Source organism: Python bivittatus, unplaced genomic scaffold (genome assembly GCF_059951505.1).
Source record: "Python bivittatus isolate LINGU-HERP-01145 unplaced genomic scaffold, Pbiv_v1 ctg000480_np1212, whole genome shotgun sequence".
In the NCBI taxonomy this organism is placed as follows: domain Eukaryota; kingdom Metazoa; phylum Chordata; class Lepidosauria; order Squamata; family Pythonidae; genus Python; species Python bivittatus.
Genome location: NW_028277075.1, coordinates 50,654,664 through 50,671,263, shown reverse-complemented (window position 1 = coordinate 50,671,263; position 16,600 = coordinate 50,654,664). Strand labels below are relative to the sequence as shown.

Sequence of the window (16,600 nt, the reverse complement as noted above, 5' to 3'; positions counted from 1 at the left end):
GCTTCAGAAAGCACATAAATGAGAGAAACAGGAAGCAAATCCCATTTTCACTAGCACTGATGATGTTACCTAGTTGGGTAATGAAAGGTCTGCAAGCAAACAACCAAGCTCAGAGAGCACCAAGGACTCCACAGTTAAAAGTTAAATTTCCATAGTTTCTTTTCAGCCTTAAGCCCCTTTTGCTGAGCTTTTATGATAGGAAAGGTAACCATTTATATCTTGTTCTATCCATAAACAACATGTGGAGTAAATAAGAATTTTCAAAGAATCAAAATGATTTTTTCTATAATTTCTGTTTTAAAAAAATAAGGCAAATATTTGAAACATGTTTTCATCTTTCTTTTAAACTCTGTTTTAAATAGAGGATAATAATACAAGAGTCCTGTTTGAACGTGTGTTGACCTCAGGGAGCCTTCCACCAGAGAAATCTGGGTAAGCCTTGCCAAAGCTCCTTTCTACAAGTGATCTCTTGTAGTTTTGTTGTAGTTGAAAGTAAGGAGATAGCTGCTAAGAGGAGCAAAGAACATAGGATATTCTGTGTATATTCATTCTCTGGTTACCTGAAAGTGCTTTGATGACATTCTGATCTGAGGAATATAGACCTGGAGTGCTTTGGCACTTTGGCCAATATGCACACACACATAGCATCAGTAACGATCCTACCTCCCCACTGGCTGTCTCCCTATGTTCTTCCCTGTATTTACTCACTGGAAACTATTCCCTTTAGCCAGTAGTTTCCACTTGGAGCCTGTACTTTGGAACCAAAGTGCTGGGGAATTATGTAAATGGTGTATTTCATATTTTGTCTGCCACTTTGCTCCCAAATGTATGTAGGTATGTACAATCTATGCATGCAACTCATTTTGTTTCCACTCTCTTCTCCACCATGGCCCCTCTTTATACATAAACTGACTGGCTGCCATTAGTTTTCAATCTGAATCAACATAAGTACAGAATCATTTTTTTTTTTTGGCCAGAGCAACATGTAGAGTGAACACTGTTGTCACTCTTTCTGGATCTAAAATAAACATTTTCAAGAAAACGGAGGCAGCTAAAACTAACCTGTGGGCAATTGTTGTGAGTTTTGATTATAGGGAAAAAAAAGGCATTTGTCTACAGTTCCTATAATTTAACATGTAGAATAGTTTCTCATGCAGTGACAGAGTTAGTTGAATAGAGTAGCAAGCCAGTGGAGAAAACAAGTAAAGGGTTATTTTTTTAGTTAGTAAACATGCAGCTGGTGAGTCTTGCAGTATATTGGACTTGAAGCCTGTTGCTTACTAAACAGTTGCAAAAGACATTGGAACTGTTTTAGACAGTGTATTTGGAATATCCTTAAATAAGTATGTTTTCTATATTTTGATTTTTCTGACTCTTGTTGAGCATATGAATTAGTTGTCATTGGAATATTTATTCTCTTTCTGTATTTTCCTATACAGAGAAATATGGGCTCGATTTTTAGCTTTTGAAAGCAATATTGGTGACCTGGCTAGTATATTAAAAGTTGAGAAACGAAGGTTTACAGCTTTCAAGGAGGAGTATGAGGGCAAAGAAACAGCTTTGTTGGTAGACAGGTATAAATTCATGGATCTGTACCCTTGTTCTGCCAGTGAACTCAAAGCCCTTGGTTATAAGGTAAGTTAGCAGAGGACATTCCACTATGTCCATGGCATACTTTGAAAATTTAATGATTATTTATTTATTTATTTATTTAATGACATGGATTCATTTACACTTTTGTTTTTAAATACAATTTCCAGGATGTTTCTCGTGCAAAGCTAGCAACCATAATTCCAGATCCTGTTGTGGCACCTTCAATAGTACCTGTGTTAAAAGATGAAGTAGACAGAAAGCCAGAATATCCGAAACCAGATACCCAGCAGATGATTCCATTTCAGCCAAGACATTTAGCACGTAAGTTCATTATTAAATTTTGTCAGAATAAAAAGAGATATTCTCTGCTATATTCTGACTGATGCTTTATTTAAAAAAATGTTTTAGTTTACCCTTACGCATATATTCGTTTAAGAGCGTGTAGCAACTTGTATAGCACAAAGTTAGAGTTAGTGTAATTTGATCTCAGATTTTTACTCATTGTGTATGGTGCTTTGTAAGGTTCATCTCCAAAATCAAAAGCATGTAATTCTAATCAAGGCTTATCTTGTTACTTTTGATGTAAGAGTGGTAATAGTTAATTGTGTTTTATTATCCACCAGCTCCTGGTTTACATCCAGTTCCTGGTGGTGTCTTTCCTGTCCCACCTGCTGCTGTAGTTCTAATGAAACTTCTCCCACCTCCTGTGTGCTTTCAGGTTAGTTGTAATATAATGAAATCTTCTTTAGACTTTGCAGTTTGGTAGTTTACTGCTTCAGTTGATTAATATTACATTTGTTTAATTATAGTGCTTATATGACCATATTCCTATTAAATAGCTAATCTTTTTTCTCTTGCAGGGTCCGTTTGTGCAAGTAGATGAACTCATGGAGATTGTTAGAAGATGCAAACTTCCAGACAGTAAGTTGTTTTTCCTCTGGCCCCCATTATGGGAATATCCAGTGGTAGTACATTATCACTTGTGTTGTCCCTGTTCCAGTTAGGAAAGCAGCTAACTGGGATAATGGGATGGGGGAGAAATACTCTTGATACGGAACAGGGACAAGGCTGGTGATGCAATAGAACTTTGCCAGGATTGCCCTGGAACAGAAGGCAGTTCTTACAGAAACTGGATGGGGGGGGTCTGCGTGCCAGAAATTGGAAACTTTTGATCTGGTTATGGTGACCACCAGTAAGGAGGTTTGACTGGGTTGGTGGCTGAGTGCGTGCAGATGTTTCATTACCCGACTAGCTAACATCATCAGTGCTAGCAAATGTGGGGTTTGCTCTCTGTTTCTCCCATCTGTGTGCTTTTTGAAGCATTTCACGCCCATATGTGGTTCCAATAGGCTGAATGGATTAAGGGTGTTGAATGCACAGGGTCATCCTTAACTTTGAGGAATGGCTGTTTGGGCAAAAATATTTGGACAGTATTCTGTTCCTTTCTCAGGAATTACTAATGAATGTGGTTCATCTATAATATCTCTGAATGTATATTAAGTATATGATCGCTATTGAGCAAACCTTTTTTCACAAAACAAACTCTTTTCTTTCCTCTTCCACAGCTGTGGATGAAGCTGTACGGATTATTACGGGAGGCTTGACTGACCTTTCAATGGAAGGGAATGGACCTTTGGAAAATAACACCCTTCTCAATAAATCTGTCAAAAGACCAAATGAAGATTCAGATGATGATGAGGAAAAAGGTTCAGTGGTCCCTCCCATTCATGACATTTACAGAGCACGACAACAGAAGCGAATCCGGTGAAACATGTTGCAAATTCAGCTGTGAAAATAATGGACTTGTAATATTTTGTCTTTCAACAAATCAAATGTTTAAAAGAAATTGGAAGTTTCTAACATGCATCTTGCAACTGAGGTTGTTTTGTTACTGTGGTGCCTCTTTTTTACCAGCTGTTTTTTCATCAGAAAAGGAAAAAGGCAGATGAACCTTAGAATGAGCAAATTTGAGCTCTGGCAGAAACTACATCTTGGAACACAAACCATGCAAAATGTTTGATATGTATTTGGTTGGTCTTCAGATGTATCCTCACGCACCAATTGAATTCTTGTGGGGATTCTGACAGTTTTATTTTTAAAAACTGGAAAGGTTATAATGGGGAAATATTTTAAATTTACATTTCTGAAAAACAAACTGTTCTCACTTTGCTCATGTAGTGTCTGTCCTGCCTTATTCTTCATTTTTATTTATGGCAGAATGAATGGAAGCTGTTTTGTAGTTTAAAATAGAAAAAAACCCAGTCCTTTCAAATAAAGGATCTCCATAAAGTTATGTCTCATGGAGTTTTGTTCTAGCTGATTCATAGATTAATCATCAGTACCTCAAAACCACTAATCATCCTAGATCCTGGAGTGAAGTTGGCTGGCTCTGCCAGTATTTCTTTTCCTTGGATCAGTGTATATTTAAAGTTTTGTCTTCAGCATTATTTTTCTAAGTGTCATTCCCTGTGCATCCATCCTTATAGAGTTGATTGTTAAATGACAAGGTGACCTGAAATAAACTCTGAAGAGAAACTGAATATTTGAAATTCAAAGATGCAATTAACGATATCACGGTATTAAGATACAAATAAGCAATTTGTCCAGAGTATGAAAATAAATACACAAAAGTATCTAGAAGGATTCTGCTAATAAATAATTTATAGAAATAGAATTATTATTCTGCAGAAATATAGAAATAGAAGAGGGTTTGAGATCCTTTTCAACTGAAAAGTTCCAACATACAATGACACTCAAATTAATGCTGGTCAGCAAATACTCTGGACACACTACACTATTCACTGATAATTTAGGGAAGATACAACTGGCTTTTTTGTCAATCACAAGATTAACATAAGTTTTGTTTCTATTATGTAAACTCTATGCAGAAAAGGTTTCTGGTATTTTTTTAAAATTATGAAATTTATTTTATTTATTTGACTTATCTCTGCCCATCTCCCCCTACTGATAACTCCTATTTCCCAGCATACAAACCAGCTTCAAAATAAGGATGATTTTAAGAAGCCACTTGCCTGATACCTTTATTTGTATGGAAGGTACTAATTACAATGTAAATCATAATTTCAAACTTAGTATTTCTGCACTCAATACAACTATTTATAGGATTTGTCTTTGCAACCTAATATTTTGCCCTTTCTCAGTACTTTTAATTCACTCAGGTAACAGTTCACATTTCAAGTTGAAGTTTGCAAAATGCAGTTTGATATGAAAAGTGACTCCCTCTATATTGCAACAGAGATCTGTGTGTGTCTTATGATAATTTAAGTAGAAGAGCTGCCACGATAACCGAAGAAGATACATACATTCCCTAGCACATGTCTTATTGGGATTTTGAGAGGAATGATAAGACCTTTGTAACTTAGCATCAGTTTCCACTTCATCTGCTCCATGCAAGAAACACACTCTTTGGTCTCTCTGGAGAGATGCTGGAGGAACCTGACCTTTGGGCCTTCCTATATTATTTGCCCTGGACTAAACTGGAAGAAAGGAAATGGCTTGGACAATTTGAGAGAACGTGCATGAAAGTCTTTATATGCACATGTACACTAAATTTTTAAAAATCCAGATTACTGTGGACATAAAACTCAGTTGTGAAAATATCAGAAAATTGTATTAGAATAATGTCATCATCACCACTACTTGTTATAGCAATTAAAGATCAATTGTAATCACACGAAGAGTTGTTTGTAGCCTCAGCATCATTAATGCATAATGCTATTTACCATCAGGGACTAGCACATTAATGCAGTAATGTGATTTAAAGATACCCTTTTCCCGTTGTTTTTTCCATCACCTTTCACTGCTTTTTAGGCAAAAGGTCAATAGACTTCAGGCTTGCAGGATTCTTCTTGTTATTACACCGAGATCAATCCACGAGCACCAGGCACACAAGGTACACTTACAGAAAGAGTTCAATTTGTTGGGCCAAACCTGAATGGAATTCCAGTTCTTCAGTACTCCTTGTCATCCCTGTTCCCTCCCCCTTTGTCACTTCATCCCACAATGTGGGGATCATTTTAGAAAACCTTGTGTTTCTTGAAGAGTTGCCAATGTTATATGCAGTGTTTTTCTTCTAGGGTGATAAAAAAAATAGGAGGAGGAAGGAGTATTAGGTATGTTTGTCACCTTGAGTTATTTATAAGGTGGGATAAAAAAAATCTAAAAAAACCCAAACCCAAAACAAAACCTACAGCAAACATTTGTGAAGTAAACAAAAGTTTAAAAATGATGAAAATAAAACAACAAAAATGGGGTAAATGCTAATTACTGGAAACCACAACATACATATAGCATAAAAATTATTGATTTATTACAGATGAATTACCATCTCATATTAAAGATGCACATACAGCATAGACGACAGCAACACTGAGGAAAAACATCGAGTTTGGAATATTAATAATTGAAGGAATCCCATAAACACAAACATGTCAGACAATTCTGCTAAAATACTGAATTTCCATTAATAAGGGTTTTTTTCCCCACTGCTTCCTAACTTAAAACAATAAAATTGGTGGATAGGTAAATCTAAAGATCAGATAACAGTTATATATCTGAAATCTTACTAATCTTAATGAAAAAGTTTTAAAGTAACGGCTAACTTTCCTAGAATTCACGAAACTGAGTGATTAAGTTTGGCTTCACTGTCTGTGACCATTTTCTTTTTAATGTTAGAAATATTAGTTTTAGACTGATACTTTACATAAAACAAAAACATTTGGATTCATATTTTTGCTTATTAAAACTCTGCAAGCATTAAATTTCAAAAGGAAGGCATTTGTGGCAGCACTCTTTAAATTAAAAACAACAAACCCTTCAAAAAGGGTTCAATGATATATATTGAACATATTGCTGGACAATAATAATAATAATAATAATAATAATAATAATAATAATATAATTTAAAAAATTAAACTTGTATGCCACCTGACTTCCAACAACTGTGGGCAGCTCACAACTATCAAAGAAATTGCAATAAAATCAATAAAACATTCCAATACAAAATAATTGATTTGGTTGCACTGAGTCAGAGCAATTACTGTTTAGTTATTTAGAATATGATCAAATATTTTGTTTTTAAGTAATTCCAATCACTAAAGGGATTATTTAAGTGAAAAAAACTGAGGTCTGCAGTCTATAATCTTTTGATGTTTGGCAACAAAGCTCAGTCCTATTTAACAGACAGCCACTAAACGTTCAGACCCCATATTGCATCTGTCTTCCCAACTGCTTTATTATTCCTGCTTCTGAATATAATTTTTATTCTAACAAATAACATTTTTTTAATTCAGCAGCCTTAACTAATACAAAAAATAAATAAATAGAATTTATTCTACTAAACTTTGACACTGGAAAGCAATCCACAGGTAATTCTGCTTCAGAAACCCAGTTATTTTGTTAAAAACTCAGGATGTTATATGTTTACAAACTCTTGAAAAAAAATTTTAAGACAGCCAAGCAGTTTCAATAAATTTCTTGGAATATAATAATTGTATAAGAAATGAACTACCTTAATAACTATCTGTAATATGTAAATCAATAAATGTTGACAAATGAGTGTGCTAAGCCCTGTATTTGCAACTATATGAAAATAGCAATTGAACCGGGAGCTTTATATTTTTATTACTGAGGATGATACAAGCTAGGAGTTTGGTCCATCTTCTCTTCTAATCCCAAGCTTTCTATATGTAACTAAAACCGAGCAATAAGATTCAGTGGATCTGTATTTATTCAACTTCTTCAGCTATAAAGGTTTGCTTGTCTTTAGCAGCATTTCATACCACACTAATAGAAAACCAAGAAACTGCTCTTTTCAAAAGAGTTCTCAGACATCAAAAGACAAACACCTCCTTGATTCTACAGGATAGCATTTTTATGAATAGAGAAATAAAGAACTGGAAAATACCCTACAAAAATATATATGATTTTGATCGACTATCTGCAGATACAGAAACAAATGCTATAGAAAACCATGGCTCACAGAAACACAAAAGAGCCTTGGCTCGCAGAATACATATAAAGTGCTTTAACTACCAATATTCAAATTCTGAATATGTGGAAATTTAAGTTGAAATTTTTAGAACAGCTTTAAGAACCATATAAAGAACCATATATATTAAGAACCTGTTAGCATGTACTTTTGCATCGTGCTAACAGGATGTTTTCCATAATTATCCTTTTATGTTGCCACAGGCCATTATGGCCAACGAAGTTAAATACTAAGCCAATATATGTTTATGTATATTTTACATAATGATATTTGATCACTGCTATTGAATTATTTGGAAACCTTTGTTGGAAAGCCTTTTTTTAAGGTTTCAGTGTTTCTACAATAGATAAAGTTAACCACAATGAGCCAACAGTAATGATCCAAGCATAGATTCAGGACATTTTCCCATGTATGAAACAGCTTGGACAGAATACAGCAAACCACTTGAAGCCAGTCGCTTGTCTGTATCGCTAAACTACTGGCTAGAATGAACAAGTGGCATGAGATGATGCAAACTAACCATACTGGGGGCTTCTAGAAAAGTCCCACGGAGCATGATCAGCACAATTCTTGATATACTGCATTTCACCCTAATACCTAAACTAATCCGTCCCACGTAATGTTTCAAAGACGCTTCTGAACAGCACTGGGCTATGCTAGAAGAGGTGACACAGAAGGGTACAGCACATGGCAGGACTGATTGTGGGGATCCTAAATGAACAACTGGTCTCTGAAGGAAGCTTCCATTTTCCAGCCCTGATAATTCTGACAAAAAAAACAAGTGTAAAAGCAGAATGAAACAGGCGTCTGTTATCTGGCCCTGGACTGAAGCCCTATTGTTGAGGGACAGCACACAAATGGGTTTGGCATTTTTCAGTTTTCTTCACAGCTAAGGAAACTCTTTATTCAGTATTTTGCTGAGAATTGCATCATAATAAGGACTGAAAACCATCTTGTTGTAGTCAACAAGGCGAATATATTTGATAGCAATCTCCTCCAGCTCTCTCTGAATAGGGCCCAGTCCACCAGGCGCAGGAGGAAGGGATTTCTGATGACCACAAGCAAGGTAATTCTCCAAAAACAACTGGATCCTTGAATCTTGAGAAGAAAAGTTAATAAGTTAATAAGACATCTTAAGAGGTCCTAATTTATCTTGTAAAAGCCAAACTAAGCTTATGTATCAAACAAGTCAAAAGATTGTGCTGCTTTCTGATTCAAGAAGCCTAGCTCAATCATAAGTAATAAAAGTTCATGCAGCATAACTGTCTTTTCACTCCAAACATCCCGATGCATCTTTGCATCTAAAGACATAAAATATAAGGGGCCATATCCTGTTTTCTATACCTCTGCAATTATCTCAGGATAAAATCCTTAATCTTTTAAAACTTTTGTTTAGTTTAACCTCCATGTTCACTCTGCTAAAATAAACTGTTTATGGATACTAAAAGATATGGTCTATACAAAGGGTATCTTTACCCAATTAATTTTCTCTCTTTTATAACATTAACATATGGCATGTTCTCAAATATGAATTTGACTTGCAGACATTGTACAATTATTAACACTGGGAAACTCTCTCCACAAGAACTCATTTTATCTACAGTACATACCTATCAGTTTGCATACAGTGTTATCAGGATTGGCAAGAGCTTGGATTTGTCCTTTAAGCACAATCACTTTTTCAGGTGTGAAAGGTGCGAAGCCATGCTGGGAAAGGCAATTGTTAACTTCGGCACAAATCTTTTCACTTATGACAGCCAAAGTTTCATTCAAGTTGAAGGAACTAAGGAAAGAAGATTAGATCATAATCATAATCCTTGCCAAAAAGCAAACACAAAAACAAAAACAGCAAGAAACCCTGCAGAGGAAAATGACATTAGTGGAAACTGTCCCAACATTTTTATTTCTTTTAAATGTAACAGGAAATTAAACTCATAAGGAAATGACAGGAAAGTAGCATTTCCGGTTCACACTAGGAGTTAATCATGATTCAGGGAAAAATATCAACCCTGCACTTTTCAGAATACACATGTGAGTTCATTCACAGCTTTAGGTTAGCTGGCTGGCAATAAAGCATCTGCAGACCCAACAGACAGACATCTAAAGACTACCAACTTGGGTAAGGTTGAGGTCAGCTGATTTTAAACAGGTTCCTTGTTCCAAGTTCAGAAATGTCTACCGAGTTATTTATAGAGAACAATATTCCCAATACTATTGTATAGTTCCAAACTTCCAGCTACTTTCCCAATAGTTCCATTTACCAATGGAAGTGGGAAAACATCTGGATCCTTTCAAATAGGTAGACCTAAGCTCCAAATTTCACATCAATACCTTTCTGCATCATACTATAAGAGACCAAAATCTGCATGGTACTCACGGAATGTGTAGCCCTGTCAGCAATACTCGTATAGCCATTTTGAGCTGGTTGGTAAAAGCTGGCAAATCTGAAAGAGCTGTGCCTGCTGCATTGAATGTTACCAGAAGAATAGCGCCAGTTAGAATAAGCTGGTCCAGTTCCAACTGCATTTCCTGGAAACGGCTCTGGTCCATTAACACAGTCTGCAAAAAATATTTTCAGCATAGAAAAAGGATCTAAGTTTGGAATATAAAGAATGACAAGGTGTGGTAAGAAAGAAATGGTGAAACCCCACAGCCTAATGCAAGTGGGTTTATTCAGAGTTCTTAATACAGTTAACTTCCAAACTCTATTCTAAGTGTCAGCCTCTCAATCCTTTTGATCTTAAGCTATACTATACATACATGGATCCTTTTCCAAAAATCTCAGTGCCATCGACTTCATAAATAGCTCTAATTAAAAACCTAGTGAATATAAAACTTCCAGAGAAATAAGAAGAAAAGCAAATATACAAATTATACAACACCCAAGGATCAAATGTAATATAATTCTTTCTGATCAATTACTATTACATCTCAATTCAAGACACTCTTCTCTAGAATGCACCACTGAGCTTCTTCAATTAAAAAATATGAGAAAGCTTGAACACTGCCAGGTTCACAGTACTATAAAAGACATTGAACCCCATCGCCTACCTCGAGGCTGTAAATCTGCTGTACTTAAGTCATTTAGTGCAAAGTACATATACCAATGAACTGAATGTTCCAGTTTTTAATTAGCTGATTTTTAAAGATACAGTATGAAAAAGAAACCAATATAGATAGCAATTTCTCATAAATCAAGACATTTCACATGTATCAAGATAAGAGAACAATCAAAACAACTAGGGAGTCATTCAAACATAATTTATTTACAGCAATTCCTGTGACTGATGCAACTCATAAATTCTGGTTTTTAACTTTAAAATCCTAGGTGGCTTGGGACCAATTTTTGGCCTACATAAACTAAACCATATTCTAAGAACTGATTCATGCATTAAGCATTGTATTTGGTTAGGCTCATATGACTAAGACAAAACATTATTTTGGTAATGGCTCAGAACTGTGGAATTCTCTTCTTCTTGATTTGTCCCATTGTTGAGGTCCCTTTTCAGTGCTGCTTTGAACTGCTCAAGTATTTTATTTATTTATTTAATTTCTATAGCCACCCATCTCAACCAAGTGACTCTGGGCAGCGAACAATTCTAAAACAATAAAAACAGTTAAAAACAATTCAAAAAATAATATATACAGCAGCCAAGAAAATTATCATAATTATCAATAGAGCCAAGAGACAGGGCCCTTAACACATTCAGGGCCCCAGGCCCGAACACAAAGCCAGGTCTTTAAAGCCTTATGAAAGGCCAACAGGGTCGGGGCCGTCCTAATCTCTGAAGGGAGGATGTTCCAAAGGGCAGGGACTACAGGAGAGAAGGCACATCTCCTGGTCCTTGCCAGCTAACGTTACTTGGCTGATGGGACCCGCAGCATGCCCAACCTGCTGGACTGGATTGGACGGGTAGAAACTATTGGAAAAAGACTGTCCCTCAGGTAACCCAGTCCCAAGCCATGCAGGGCTTTAAAGGTAACAAACCTTTACACAACAGCTTCTCAAATAGCCAGTAAGCTTACTAATACTGCTATTACATCTTTCCATTTTCTCAGATGAATACACTGCTTTGTGAAGGTACAGCTTTTTAAAAACAATCCAAGAAACATAATAAAAAAGCAATCAGTTCTTGATGAAAACAAAAGGATTCTGTATAAATGCCATCTATATGTAATTTCACATAGGTTTGCTCCCTAATGAGTACTACTACTAATATTAATAATAATTTATTTGATTTATAAGAGTGGAAAATCAGAAAGACTCAAGGCAGGGTATAGAATTAAAAACATCATAAGAACACATATCCAGAGACAGAAAAAGCAACACACTGGGGAAATACAGAAAATTCCAATCACTTATCAGCAGTCAAGTGAGATTACAAATTGATCTCTGGCCTGTTGAAAAAAACATGCTTTTAAAACTTTTCCAAAGAATGGCAGGATTGGGACCAAATTGGGGAGGGGGGGGAATAGTATTCTGGAGGGCAGGAACAGCAACAGAGAAGGCATACCTCCAGGATCCCATAACATAACACTGCTTAACTGAAGGAACTCAAAGCATGTTACCACTGTCTGATCTTTTAAGACTGGTGGAGACAACTGGAAAAATACAGTTCTGTAAATAGTAGCCAGGGCCTGAGCCATTAAGCCCTTTGTAGGTGATAATCAGCACCTTAAATTGTAACCAGAAAATAAATGATACCAAGAACAGGTGTCACATGGGCATACCGAGGTACACTCATAATTATTCACATAGGCACATTTCAGGATCATCTGTAGCTCCTGAGTGGTCTTCAAGGGCAGCGCCATATAGAGTACATTACAGTAATTCAAATGAGAAGAACCACTAAAAAACAGTGCCCCCAATTCCCAAACCCCAGAGTCAGTCCAAAATAATACCATGACTGATGACATTGAAAGCTGCCAAAAGGCCCAGAAGAGTTACATCACTCTATCATGGTCCCATCAGAAGTCATCCACAAGTATGATTACTGTTATTTCAGTGCTATATCCTCACTTGAAACCTGAATGAAAAAAGTGCTGATAAACCACTTCCTCTGGAGCTGCAGTCTAACCACCTTCTCTACACCATTCTCCAAAAAGGGGAAGCTGGAGGCTGGATGGAACTTGTCCACTAGTTAAAAAAGAATGACTCTCTGTGCAAATAACAAATCAGATTTTACATAATAGGTTGCCAGACAGTTAAAAAAAACCGCTTTCCTTCCACTGAAAAATGTATACCAATTTTTTTTTAAGTAGAAATGGATGAGATATACCAAATCATAATGTTTGCTTACACAATCAAGATTCTTATGATTTCAGGATAATTCTATTCATACACAAACGTAACTGTCTAAAAGGTTTCAGCATAATCTTCTCTCCCTAATTGCTGAATATCTTAAGTCACAGATCAAATCAAATCAGATTTATTTAATTATGGTCAATGACCAGCAAAATAAGAAAAAAAAATGTTAGAATGATCAAATACATCAAAGACAGTATAAACAATCATACAGCATTCTCACCGTTAGTGCTTCACAATCCTTCCTTTCATCCTCACAATAATTCAGTGAGATTCTTAGATTAGGGTGGACTAAGGGTAATGCCATGCCCAGGTTCAGGCAATAAGGTTCATGGTAGAGTAGGAATTTGAACCTCAATCTTCCTATCGCAGGTCCAACATGAACTCTACTGGCTCTTCAGGGACAAAATGTTCATATTACCTAATACACTTTCCAGTGATGCTGTAGCCAATCTTAAGGTTTTAGCTAGTCCAATAATCTAAATCAGCCATATAAATCAGTCCAAAAAAGTTATATGACTTTTATTAACTAATTAATTCATGTTCCCTATTTCTGTTCAAACTGAACACTCAAGGTAGTTTACATCTTTAAAATAATATATGCATATAAAATAATGTGCAAATAAAAAGTCCAGGATAAAAACAAATCAAAACACATACGGTAAATTTATTAACATTTAAAAGGTTAATAAGGGGAGTGCAAATTCAAACTCTCCCGGGAATACATATCAAATCCTAAGAGTTTGAAATGCAGGATAAGGCTGTTTCCATGTACCCCCAAATCAGGGTTCTAAAAGTAAAAAATTCTTGAGGGAAGCCAATGTAGAGGGAAGAGGGTATCGCCTTGAGGGACAGGAGGAAGAGCTGCTACAAGACAATGGTTAGATAAAAGAGGCCTGAGTCCAGGGCAGGAATGTAACCTGAATAAATGTTTCAGGCAAGCCCCTCCCTAGTTCTCATGAAGATAAAGGGAGCAAGGTGCTAAGCGCATTTAGACTTGCAAGATTCTGTTATTATAGATTTACAATAAAAATATTACTGACCTACATGACTTTGGATTCCTAGTCTGATCTACCTTGAAGGGCTGACAGCCTCTCCTATAGACCTTCATTATCTGGACAGATTTGAAAGAGGAGAGGCAGTCTCTCAGAAAGACCCAAACTAGTTAGGGCTTCAAAGAGCAACTCCTGAAATTGTGCCTGGAAAACTAACCTAAGCATATCCTTCAACAGAGACGTCATGCGATTCCAATATTTTGCACTGGTTAGCGGCCTATCAACTCACTTTTATGCCTGCTTCCCTTGTGAATAAAGAATATGTTAATTTAAAAAGAAAAAGAAAAGAAATGCAAACTCTAAAATGTAGTAGACTAGTAGAGAATATTGAGGTCACTTGGTTCCTCTGACGAAGAGTCACAGGAGGCTCTGGCACCAGCACATCCAACACAAAGAAAGCAATGGGCTTGTCTGGAAGAGGCATGGCACTTGGCCAGCTGGATGGATGTCCATCCTTGACATGGAGGAGGAACAGGGGAAGATTTACATGGAGTACAGAAACAAATTATTTTGCCTCTTCACTGCTGGCCTCCTGTTTCTAAGCTAGACATCTGGGAGATCTGTCTGGTTTTTATCAATCGCAGCAGCCTGAAGGGGAGAAAAAGCGAGGAAGGAGAGTATCTTTTCTCGACAACCACTTATGAGTATTGGTGCTCTCCTCCACAGCTATCCTAGAAATAAAATGGGCTATCAGATGAGAAATGGAGCTTTCCATGTCTCCATTGGCACAAGCAAGTAATGGATTCTCCTGTACACCCAATAAAAAAAACCACAACAATTTTCTGGAGGTAAGCACTCTTCCCCCATCATCACCCACTCACATCTAGGAGACTACCTTATTCCCTTGGGTGAAATTCTGCATTGCCTTAACAGGAGGGGCTGATTTAATAACAGCAAGGCTGATTTAAAATCTGCCTTAAGATTCCAAGCAGTTGTTGTTATCTAGACTTCAAAAATTACAGATATAGTTACTTCTGGAAAAGGTTTCTGCAGATGATTCCACTTGAGCAGTTGAATATATGCATGATTTTGGACAGCAACAGAACACAGTGCTGGAACTCCACTGGCAACATCATTATTACTAGCACAGGCAACTCTAGATTGTAGGTCAGCCATGGCTTCTTGCAGCCATTCAGTCACAAAATCTAAGGAATCTATTTGAGAGAGAGAGAGAGAGAGAGAGAGAGAGAGAGAGAGATTTTTTTCTTTCAGTCATCTCCCCAGCAATTTATTTATTTATTTAAACCAAACTTATATTGCCTTTCTCCATAACTGAGTCCAGAGTGATTTACAAAATAAATAAATGCAATACAGTATAGTATACGAAAACAGTCCTAATTTTAAAAAGTACATTTTGGAGCTTAAAAATAAATGCTGGCTTCAGGTAGATTTCCTTTGGAAGGAACTAACCAAGGCTCAATAGCTAAGAAAGCCCACTTCTTAGTCATTCTATATTCATTTCTAATGGTGCAGATACTTGAATAAGGGCATCAGAAGATAACTTAAAGGTCTGTGCTGATTGTATTTTCTAGCATTTCATCCAAGGAACTGATTTTTCTGGACTTCTAAATCAAAAGAATTTACTGGATTAATCAGTTGGCTGTTAAATTGGTTAAAATGGAAATATATGAACACATATTCTATATTATTATCATTGTTACCTTAAAGAGCTGTACTCTTTAAACAACTGCCTACAGACCCAGTCAAGAATCTGTTCTATTCACAAGTTGTTGAATACAGCTTGACTGACAAGGCAATCTAACATATTTTTCATCAGGATTTTTCCCATTTATGTGGACTGGTTCTAGCAAATTTCTCAAGTTAAATAGCTACAAAAATATTTTCAAGAATCTACTGGACTACTCATTAGCCCAACTGTTTAAGAGTAGTTAGGAAAAAATACTATAAAGAATTCACACCAATTAAAGAAAAATAACTCTTCAGCTTGTGCAAAATCTCAAACACTTTAAAGGGCCACTTTATTTGGATTAAGGCTTCAAAGTGCTCCATTGATGTGGTTGTATATCAGAGATGCTGTGCTGTGTCCAACTGGCTACTTTGCTGGCCTTCAACAGTCTTCCGTGCACACAGGAGTACACACAGAAGGCATATTCCCTGGAGCAAAGGGCCCACCTTGACACATTTGATTGGAGGTATGTAAGCAAACCCCTTGCTTTTCCATGTTGAGACAAGGCCTCACAAAGTAGATCACATCAGTGCCTGGAGTTCAGACAGCTCCAGAAAGCAGCACCACTTTGTCTTGTGGAAGATCAAATCAGAGTTTAAGTCATGGCAGCATTTTATTTATCACTGTTTGGCAGAAGAGCTGTGATTAAAGTGGCTACTCTTCCTAAAATGTAAACCCTGTTTCAAACATTTCCAACATCCTTATGTAGTTTAGTACATTACAAAGAATTATTTATAATAAATAATTATTTTAAAATCACCTACAATCAGGAAGCCATTTGGTAGAATAGAAAGTTAGGCATGTTAAAAATACAATTTTTGTTTTTTAATTGAAACAACTCACATTTTTTTGAAACTCAAAAAGAATTCAGTGTGTACAGGTTGAGCTAATGCTGGACTCTCAATCGGCCAGCAAAATATTCCTCCCTGACACTAAGAAATTAAACACTA

General features: G+C 36.3%; 2 protein-coding genes across 5 annotated transcripts in view; one reads left to right on the top strand and one right to left on the bottom strand.

Moving 5' to 3' along the window:
- Nucleotides 1–3,882, top strand: part of CSTF3 (cleavage stimulation factor subunit 3) — a 57,109-nt gene extending 53,227 nt beyond the window's left edge. The window contains exons 16-21 of the mRNA XM_007426989.4: nucleotides 363–432; nucleotides 1,440–1,635; nucleotides 1,761–1,914; nucleotides 2,217–2,311; nucleotides 2,454–2,514; nucleotides 3,159–3,882. Coding sequence (XP_007427051.1) covers nucleotides 363–432; nucleotides 1,440–1,635; nucleotides 1,761–1,914; nucleotides 2,217–2,311; nucleotides 2,454–2,514; nucleotides 3,159–3,361 — 779 coding nt within the window. The 3' untranslated portion in view covers nucleotides 3,362–3,882. The remainder of the gene's footprint in view (nucleotides 1–362; nucleotides 433–1,439; nucleotides 1,636–1,760; nucleotides 1,915–2,216; nucleotides 2,312–2,453; nucleotides 2,515–3,158) is intronic.
- A 1,620-nt stretch (nucleotides 3,883–5,502) lies between these two features.
- The window catches only part of TCP11L1 (t-complex 11 like 1), a 36,417-nt gene continuing 25,319 nt past the window's right edge, over nucleotides 5,503–16,600 (bottom strand). For 2 of the 4 annotated variants that reach the window (XM_025165914.2, XM_088145872.1), the window contains 4 exons: nucleotides 14,936–15,117; nucleotides 9,981–10,162; nucleotides 9,214–9,386; nucleotides 5,503–8,701 (listed from right to left, as the gene is read on the bottom strand). In XM_025165914.2, coding sequence (XP_025021682.1) covers nucleotides 8,493–8,701; nucleotides 9,214–9,386; nucleotides 9,981–10,162; nucleotides 14,936–15,117 — 746 coding nt within the window. In that variant the 3' untranslated portion in view covers nucleotides 5,503–8,492. The remainder of the gene's footprint in view (nucleotides 8,702–9,213; nucleotides 9,387–9,980; nucleotides 10,163–14,935; nucleotides 15,118–16,600) is intronic. The other 2 variants (XM_088145871.1, XM_007426990.4) reach the window with 1 other exon arrangement.